The 10,201-nt window shown below is 38.1% G+C and overlaps 1 protein-coding gene across 13 annotated transcripts in view; it reads right to left on the bottom strand.

Moving 5' to 3' along the window:
* Positions 1–753: 753 nt before the first annotated feature.
* The window catches only part of EPB41L3 (erythrocyte membrane protein band 4.1 like 3), a 141,426-nt gene continuing 131,978 nt past the window's right edge, over positions 754–10,201 (bottom strand). For 9 of the 13 annotated variants that reach the window (XM_032180813.1, XM_032180807.1, XM_032180806.1 and 6 more), the window contains 8 exons: positions 9,192–9,905; positions 8,552–8,674; positions 7,645–8,040; positions 6,671–6,802; positions 6,156–6,254; positions 4,965–5,045; positions 4,584–4,700; positions 754–3,311 (listed from right to left, as the gene is read on the bottom strand). In XM_032180813.1, the coding sequence (XP_032036704.1) occupies positions 4,590–4,700; positions 4,965–5,045; positions 6,156–6,254; positions 6,671–6,802; positions 7,645–8,040; positions 8,552–8,674; positions 9,192–9,905 (1,656 nt within the window). In that variant the 3' untranslated portion in view covers positions 754–3,311; positions 4,584–4,589. The remainder of the gene's footprint in view (positions 3,312–4,583; positions 4,701–4,964; positions 5,046–6,155; positions 6,255–6,670; positions 6,803–7,644; positions 8,041–8,551; positions 8,675–9,191; positions 9,906–10,201) is intronic. The other 4 variants (XM_032180814.1, XM_032180816.1, XM_032180815.1 and 1 more) reach the window with 2 other exon arrangements.

Raw genomic sequence — 10,201 nt, 5'->3', positions numbered from 1 at the left:
TGCAGAGAAGATATTGTGATAAGGTAAGATATTGTGATAAGATAAGGTGAAGCCTGTAAACAGGGCCTTGCACTCTTAACTATTTTGGATTGAGGTAAGAAATCTGCATGCAAAATTTTCCAGATGACATAGTATTTTCCAGACTGAAGCCTGGACTCAGTTTGCCTTGAGAAACTATTTATGGAGAACTGTTATTTCTGCAGATACTAATTGTACAGGTGAGCTTCACCATCACACCAGCTCCTTAAATCTGCTTTGGGACTAAGCTGTTAAATAGGACTGAGCTGCTAAATCTAACAGCTAAATCTAATCTAATGCTTTGATCTAGTATCTGGATTTAGAGGCCCATTAACGTTTTTTGAGATGCTTGTACACAAATCTTTATTTGCAATTTGGGAGAGGAATACCTTAAAAAAACTTCAGAGGGAGAAATATAATGTCATTCCAAATGGCCTTAAAAAGGCTGAGGTAGTGATTTATTTTTTTCTGTATCTATAATGGTTACAACTGTGGTGACTGTTATGTTTATACTTGCTTTGCAGAGCCATCATGATCCCTTACCTCAGTGATGCAGATCAGCCAGTTCTGATGTGGCTCCATTTGTAACAAGTGAGGTTGTCTCCTGTACTGATGTCTGTGTTAGTAATGGTGTTTTCAAGTAATATATCATTTGAAGGCTTATTTTATAAACTGTTTTACATCAAGACACCAGACAAAGACCAACAATAAATGAGAAGAGTCAGAGACAAAAGCTGGTTGGTAGAAACAGGCAGGTGTTTTTTATTTCATGTGGCACAGCATTAGGCAGACAACCCAAGAAACAGTTTCTAACAAAAACCAAAACTATTGCTCCCAGGAACCATCCCCCAAACAAGGGTCTATGCCAACAGTGGCACTGAGATGTCCTCGCCTGTCCACTCTAATCTCCTCATATTTTGCACATGCTTAGGCTGTATCTTAGCTGTGAGCATCCTTTCCAAGGAGACTAACTTCTTAAGATACAGTATCTGTAGACAGCATACATACTGTGCAGTATCACCAAAGTACAATCTCCTCAAGCCATGCTAAAATATAACGCTAACTCTGGAGAGAAGGCTGTGCAACCGCCTCATGTCTCTCTGAGGTAATACAATGCTGTTTCTTAGCTGACAACATAAGGGGCACCTGAGGGAAGATCAATATGGCTTCAGAGTCTATTTTTAAACTCCTGTTGCAGTAGCGAGAACCAGGAACGAAATCTGCTGAGACACTGTGTGAGCACCTCTTCCACCTATGGCTGCCGCAGGGCACTGGCAGCACCAGAAATCTGATCCTACCTTCACCAAGAGGGCAAGAACATAGACGTTCTTCTCTAAATCTGAAGGGCTAGTAGGGAGAGAGGTCAGACAAAGACCACAACAGACCGTAACTTTTGCATTATTCATCAGGCAAGAGGTAAGCAATGACTGCAGTATGGGAAGTTACATAGTTAGCACTCTGGATTAAAGGCATGAAGAATGGCTGGTGGAAGGAAGACATTTTAGAGACTTAGGGCAAAGCTTTTGAAGCTTGGGATATTACTTTAAACTATTATCTACAGGTTATTCTCTCTATATATTCTATTTTTCGTTCTAAATTAAGAAAATAAACATTTATTAACAAGTCACTGGGTCAAGTCTTGCTCTCTGCTGAAGCCAACCCATTGACTTCAATGAGAGAGAGCCCTGTGTAAACAATGAAGGGCAAATTTGGCCCTTTAAGTCCTGAAAAGTCTGCTTGTATCCATTTCTTTCAATCCTGCAAGGAGATACAGATTGAAGGGTGAATTACTTGTTATGAATTTCTTTTTAATTACCAGGGGAGCATCAATGAGATATGGCAAAAAAGCAAGAAAAAGGAACAGAAAATGAAGTACTCCTTTAAAGAGATAATTTTATCCATGTTTCAGAGCAAAAACGCAAAAAGAGAAAGGCTACTGGCCTTTACTTTCTAAGCAACCACAAAATCCTTCATTTAGCCTCAGTGAAAACAGTACACAACTACAGAAAACAGAAGAAACCAAATACTTCTTTTCATTTGCAAACACAACTTACACAAAGGTGAACATCTTCAGACCCCCTGCTAACTCCAACAGTCTGCACAGTGCAGTGTCAACCACTGAAGACAAAATGTGCCTACTGTGCAGATGTGTAAAACCTGTGGTGCCTTGCAAATGTAACACAACGTTTTGAATATAAGAAACACTAGGTTCTTTTAGACACAGAACAATACAATTTTGGATGCATTTACCACTTTTATTTCACTATGCAGAAACATACATTCACCATGTGTTGTGATGCAGCTGACAGTGTAATGGACTCTATCCCTTCAGTGGGTATTATAGCTGAACACTAACGAGTTTTCAGTGGACGTTCTGTACAGGTTAAGGCTTGACTCTGAACTAGATAGTAAATGCTGACCAGATTCTCAAACAGATTTTTTTTTTTCCTCTGAGAACATAAGGGAAATCAATAGAAAACCATCACGGTTATTTCAAATTAATAATTTTCTAAAGCTGCAAACTAAGTAAAATACAGATTTTCTCCAAAATAACTACATATAATTTACAAGGTTAGGATCTGTGAAGGGTGACCAGAAGCTGACTTTGAACAACGCTGACAAAAATTGTTAAAGTTAATATGCTAAAATCATTACTACCTCATAAGGTATTCAGTCAGGTATACAAAGCACACTTTGTAAGCATTTAAATATTTTGATAAGAGTAAAGATTCATCATTGTTTATCGGGCAGTAATAAAACCAGATGAAACAAATGTAAGATTCAAGTTGTTTACTGAATAAACTGTGTTATTGGCACATCTAATGTGTGGTAAAACATTATACACAGTACCTATACAGCTTCTAGCATTTTGGGGGTAATCTTCATTTACAATATCTGTAAACAAAAGGCTTGCCACCTAACAAATTTTAATCTGTTTAGACTTTCATAAACTGTGAAAGGCATGAACTGTTTATGTGTTACATGAGATCACTGTTTATACTGTTTATGAACGTGCAGGTATAGCTGAAAACTTAGACTTTTTAAGAAAATTAAAAATGCTGCTTTTCTGTAATTTAATCGTTGCTTCATGCAATATTGTTTAACTGATTCAGATTGCTTTCTATGGGAAGATATCTCTGCCAGTTTCTTTATTAACGGTCATGATCAATTCTTCTGTACTGAAATTTTCCATAGACAGATACAAGTCAGTCAGGTTGGAACTGAGACTCCATATAGGCTCTCGTATTCCTACGGGTGTGCATGTCTGGATTCATATGCAACCTAGATTATTCCTGCAGGAAAGAGACCTGAGTTAATTATTTGAAACAACTATTCTCCTGCAGAGAGAGATTTTGTCAAATCATTGGCATAACAAAAATTATTTAAAAACAGCGTCATTCCAGTATAAGCAACTTGGCCCAAAGTCATTCTAAAGACTATTGATGCCAATAGAAAAATTTAGTGACATCAATAGACTTTTAACTGAGCCACATTATGTTGTCTCTGAAACATTCAGCAGAATACCACAAGAATCATGGCTACTCACTCCTCAGTGATTGGTTCCATCTTCCAAAATAAATTACAGATACTGAAATTCAGTTTTCTTTAGGTCTCTATATCCGAAAGCAGGAGAGCAAAACAGCTTCAAAAGGTGCTGTGCATCATACTCTGTTACTTACACCAAATGCTAAGGAATATATATTTTAAGAATAAAATGCTGCTATAGGTTTAAACAAATTAGACAAGCAGCTCTTTTTTTTTTTTTTTTTTTTTATTTTATTATGCATACAGCATTCAAAGCAATTTGTGCAATGGTGCTGGCATTAACAGCTTTTGCAGAGCAGGTTAGTATGCATGACATGTTTCTGCACACAGAATAAATATAGTAATATTAAGATATCTGTTTAGCCAACCACAATTGGAGAGCATGCCTTTAAAAAAAAAAAAAAAAAGCTTGACACAAGAAAGCTGCATTATCATCTCATCTTGATAAACAATGCCGCTTTAAAATGTAAAATGTCCTTTACCTAAGAAAGCCAAGACATACAAATACTGACACACTGCTTCACTGGGTTCAAAACAAAACTCAAAAGCAAGTTAGACTGTATCTTTGCAAGTTTTGAATAAAGTTTAACTTGTAACTTATCTGCACAGAAAGTTTAAAAAGCAGCTATAGGTTTTTCCTTTGGCATTTTTTAAACAAAATGCATAAACTTTAAGAACAAAAGCAATTTGTTCTTAAATGACATAAAAGCAGACAACGGATTTTTTTTGACTTCAGGATTAGAAATTAGACTATATCAAAGCATGGACAATGAGGAATTTTCAGAAAGCCAACAAAAGCAAATGAGTAGTTTCTCTTTCTCCAGCTGGCACCATTAAATGAAGACATTTAGAATAGAATGGGCTTTGCATTCAAATATCAGAACTGATAACTTGCACAAATGCAACTTGCAAATGCCAGTGAGAGAAAGAAAAGAGTTAGAGGTGAATTATGGTAGGAAAACAACCTTTGCAACATGCCAGCCCAGTAAATGCCTAGTAAAATCATCTAGTCCTCTTACCTGTGGTCAATCCTCCCCATCTTCTGGTGTGATTTCTGTCTCTTTATGTACCACTACTTTGGTCACTGACATGTCAGGGTGCTGCTCTTTGGCTTCTTTAATTGCCTGAGCCAGCGCCTATCCCAAGGAAACCACAGAAGGGCAAAAACAAAAAGGAGGTGGAACATGCATGATCAGTAGCAAGGTGGAGAGATTCATGAGATATTACACAATTTACAAATGAGGAAAATGATTAAAATATGAAATATACCATCACTGATTAAACTACTAATCCACTTTAATTTAAGGCATGCCAGTTTGAATAGCATCTTTTAGAACCATGTTAAAAAATATTCTGTTTGGCAGTCTTCAGGGTAGCCTCAAACAGCTTAGAGATTTTACCTGATCATGATCAATATCTGCATCTCCTGTGATGACTATTCGTTTTTCAATTCTTGTCTCTGAGATACCTCCTTTCACAGTCTAAATGGGAGATACAAATGCATGTCAGTAACTTGCTTTAAAGAGCGCTGTGACCCATTTGCAGAATGGTTGGGAATCTAGATGTGACCAGACTGAACAGTCTCAAACAGAGCACATGGACAACCCTGAACTGCAATTGGAGCAGCTCTGGAGTTGGCCTGCTCTGAATGGGGATTGGAGCTCACCAGGAGTCCTTCCAACACTGAGAATTTTGTTATTTTAACCAAATTGTATATGTCAGGAGAGATACTTGTATGTGTTGGGTCAAAAATGGAAGGTATTATTGGTAAATTCGTCCCATTAAGAGAAGAATGGACATACAGACAGCTCATGTTAAGACCTAGTTAAGTCCTACTGCAGGCTTCAGAAGAACAGAGAGGCTGTACGGCCTTTGTATAGTTCATCTACTGAACTGGACTACAGAAAGATGACATTCTGTCCTCAGTGAACGTTGGTAGGAGAGCTGTCACTGTAAAAATAATGTTTCTGCTTAGGGGCGACCTGTTACTAAGATGCTACCTTGAAACTTGAAAGACCCAACATCATTTGTCTATTTGGCCTTAAGCTTTCTGTCTGGCTGTGGGCAAGCACCTTAAGGGACAACACAAATCAACCGCAGTGTCTGAGCTGACTGAATTTCCCATTATGAATACACAATACAGATTTGTTTTATCATTTCAACACCATGCAGAGGTAATAACTCAATACTCAAAAGCAGTATAGTCCTGTCAATGCACCCTCACACTCAGGAAAATTATTCCTTCATTGCAATCACTTGATACCAATGTGGCTACATTGCTCCCAGTTTCAGAGAGTATTTGCAGCTAACTCAAGTGTTTCTGCACAGCAACGTTTTGTGCTTATGTAGACATGCCCTAAGGGTTTATGTTTTTTGGGACTGCTGTCAAGTCCTCGGATGACAGGTTAATCAAGCTAGTACACCCAAAGACAAGTGAATGAAGACAGGTACACAAAATAGACAGGATATTGTCCAGAGATTATAAACATGTGTCCATGTTTTAAAATATATAGAGCAATAGCTAAGAAAACTTATCCTTCTGAGAAAAAAAAAAAAAAAAAAAAAAAGCTCCCTGATTTCAGAGGACTCACTTTGGTGATATGTGTAGTGGTTGTAGTGCTGGTGGTTTCAGACGTGATGGTTTGTGCACTCATCAGCACACCTGGTTCTGAGTCAGCACCACAATCCACCTAGAGAACCAAAACACAATCATCAGAAACATGCTCTTGAGCAGAGATAAAACTGAACTTCCCTATTTTTATTGTTCTTCATAAAAATAATATTTAATAAAAGGGAAATAATTGCTGTTAGGGTGATCATGTGTCAGTATTTCTCTCTGCGTAACGACACTGCTTCTGGAAAGACTGATGAGATAGAGTGGTTTTGACACCTGCAGTTTCATCACCATTCTCAAAAAGTCCTACATCAGGACATGACAGTGACCTTCAGATATGCTATAACTACGTACATCCTCCTTGTGCTAATATTTAATACTTGAACGACTTACAACAGTTCACACTAAGGCATACACTTAAACATGAATGAAGAAACATGGGTTCCTTAAGGTCATGTTAAATTAGACCTTGGCTTGTGCAGAATTTCTTACCTGTGAAGACTCGTATGTAATGGTTTTTGTTTCTGTATGGACTACCGGCACTTCCTTTGTTGAAATTTCAAGATTTTCCCCCCCAGCAGAAACGCTACTGAAACTGATAGTCTCAGTCTTCACAACTGGTGACTGTGTAAACAGAAAAAAAAAAAAAAAAAAAAAAAAGGAATTGGAACATTTACTAAAGCTTTGGGATTACTCTGAATATATTCTTGCATGGGAAAAGAAGGGGGGATGAATAATAAGTGCTCTTTAGGAAAATAAAAGAGAGAAAATCTCTTAATTATAATGGTACATACATGTATATTATTCTGGCAATATTTAACACTATCCTGGATTTCAGGAAAACAAACTTCAGGAAAGATATAAACATTACACATTTTCTCAGAGTGACAAGAGAACAAATCTTATTCAGGCCTACTTTTCCATTCAGGTCTCAGAGAGAAAAAAAAAAAAAGAAAAAAAAAAAAAAGAAAAAGAGAGAGAAAAACAAGCTTTTTTTTTCCCTTCTGCAAAATAATTCTTGAAATTCTATAAATAGGATTAATATAAGAAGCCTGGATTGCTTGAGACATAGTACAATAATATAACAATTGTACCAAACACAGAAAAAAAACATTTTCTGTCTTTGAGGACATGTGAACATTGCCAATCTTGATGGACTTTCCCAAAGAAAATGCCAGCTGAATTCTAGTTATCCATTGCATAAAGAGCCACCAAATTAGGTATTTCCTTGCAGCATGAAAAGCGCTTTTAGGTAAAATATGCATGGCATTTTGCCAAGGATGGAAACCAGCGACAAGCCTTGCAGGTGCCATGCAAGGAGGAAATAAGAGGAGAAACAAACTGCCTGCTGTAAAGATGCAATCATACAAGCCTTGTACTCTTTACTTTCCATGAGAGGAATTGATTTAGTCCACTACTGCATACATTTACAACTCAGCGCAATAACTGATTTAATAATGAGTTACCTCAAAATGAGGTTTTCTTTCCAAAGAATCTGAAACTTGAACTGTTGTACTGTGCTCCTCCGCTTGCTCATGAGAAGTAGCAGCAGCAGCAACGCCTTCCTGTTTGGTTACAGCTTTATCAGCCTCCTCCCTTTTTTCCTCTTTAGCCCCCTCAGTCACAGCAGAGCCCTCCTTCCCTTTCACGCTAGCAGCTGCCGCAGATGCTGCCTGAGCCTGGGCATCCAGCACAAGTCCAGCCACTTTAGCAGGATCCCCACTTGCATGCACATTCATCCCACGTCTCTCCTCGATAACCACAGTCTCCTGTACAACCTTCGTCACTGCATCCTGGTGTGGCTGAGCTGCTTGCTTCATTTCACTGGAAGCTGTCTCCTGAGATGTCGTTGTGTCTATTCTCTGTAGAGAAAGAGGAAAAAAAACACCTCAATGTCAGAAGCAGACAACAGTACTTAGAACAGCTCCTCAGCTTAATGTACTGTGAACATAAATAAAAATGGGGTATTACATTTTGCCAATTTATTTCTCTCGCATTGATGGATTTTCACTCTGAGGACCTAATTAGCATAGTAGAAATGAAAAATAAAGCAAGAATTACAATTTTTAAAGGTGAAGAGAAATGTGTTTTTCTTCTTGGTAGTTTTGTGCGAGGTTTATAAAGGCAAAATACAGCACCCTGTAAAATGACCAAAATAAAGTGAAATGAGATTAAGAAAAAAAAAATCTTTTTTTTTTTTTTTTTCCTTTTGGTGAAGTTTCTGTTGTGGTCTATTGTAACAACGGAAAAAGCACAGCAAGTCCATGTGTTAGTTATACAGGCTCTGAGTTATGCATAAAAACAGGAAACAAAAGAAAAAACAAAGTCATCAGTGTGCATTTATAACACTGACAGATGGAATCAAATGGCCACCTGAGCCCAGCTATGTGAAGTAGAAGCAACCCCTCCTATGAACTCTGTCGGTTTTCTGGCGGACTCTATTAAACTGAAGATATCTGAGCCATCCAAGGTTTTTTCACCAGTGGACTGTTTAGTCTAAACAGACAAAGAAATGGAGAGTCATACACAGGAGAAAGGAAGACCCATATGCACAGACATATTAATTGACAAAACTGGAGCCAGAGATAGAGGAAAGGAAAAGAAGGTTGCAGGGGCACACAGAGGTTGGAAACAGGATAAGAATGGGAAAATAAATTAGAGCAAATTCATAATGGCTGTAGTAAGCAATAGTTACAAAGCATAGTTGTTAGCACTGGCATTTCGCTGGTTCAAGCAAACCTTTTTATCCTTTGGTTAACAAGCAACAGCAGCAATACCACATTTCAGTAACATGGATCTTTAAATAAACTGGAAAAGTTGAAAGCCTTATATAATGCCTGCTTTAGACCGTGGTAAAGATTCAAATTATGAGAAAAAAAATAAGCTGGGTTGGCTGCTGTCAACATAAAGCCAGGCAGCAGAACTGAAAGGTAGGGTAGTGTGAGGGTATTGCCTAAAAGAAGTCATGCTTTAATCTTTAAACCCGTGGCGTGAAGTCAAAGCCACTCGTTACCACTACTTTTGATGCAGACGACTCAGTAACATAGTGAGCAGTAGCAATGGTAAATGGTTGTTCTCTGGAATATCTCCACTCTTTCCGGGCAAATGCCCCTGCTTTTACAGCTTCACTGTCAAGGTGTTTTTCTGCTTTGCCAAGCTGCAAGCTTCCCAGTGTACCATGTAACTGCAAATCCTGATCCATCTTTGGTGTCTTTTTCCAACTCTCCTCTTCAGGACTCTGCAACTGAGATTCTGCTTCCTTTATAGGTGTCAGGGAGTCGGACAGCTTTCTTTTTGTGCTCTGCACGTCGGATCCCCTCCTGGCTTTCTCATCAGTGGCATGTTCTACAATCCCATACTCAGCCACTGCTGGAACGATTTTCACAGATTCTTGCACTTCCCTTTCCATTTTTTGCAAAACTTCTACAGAAGGCTGTACTGTTTTCTCTCCCTCTTTAGCTTTACTTGTCATGGTTACAATTTTCCCGGACATGGTATCATAGGACTTTCCTAGGGTGAACATTTTCTGCTTATTCTCCTCTTTGGATTGTATTTCACTTTCCAAGTCCTCAAAGCTCTGCATCAGAATGGTACTGGATTTTAATAGCTCAGGTGGAATGCCAGCTTTACTGCTCACAGTCACTACTTTGTACGTCACATTTTTTTTCGATTCACCATCAACTACCTCAGAGGGTATTTTGTCTATAATAACCCAATCCTCAGTGCCCTATATTTGAGATACAAAAGCTAAATTAGAATATCTGAAGGTTTATCTGTGCTTCAGAAGCACTAAAGTGTGAAGTCTTTTAAGCAATCAATGCTGCCTCTTCTGAAAGCATATAATAACTTTTACCACTGAACTTAGAGCAGTTATCAAACTGATAAACAATATCACCTTAGGCAAAGTATGATTTCCTTTGTAGGCTTCCTCCCCTTAGAGGCCCATACAATGCAGACACAAAAAAATTACTTTTGTCACACTATGTCTGCAGTAACTTAAAGCAAAGTAAAATGGTGTTTGGA

This window comes from Aythya fuligula, chromosome 2 (assembly GCF_009819795.1).
Source record: "Aythya fuligula isolate bAytFul2 chromosome 2, bAytFul2.pri, whole genome shotgun sequence".
In the NCBI taxonomy this organism is placed as follows: domain Eukaryota; kingdom Metazoa; phylum Chordata; class Aves; order Anseriformes; family Anatidae; genus Aythya; species Aythya fuligula.
Note: the sequence above shows the minus strand (reverse complement) of the source record. Positions and strands in the feature narration are given on the sequence as shown.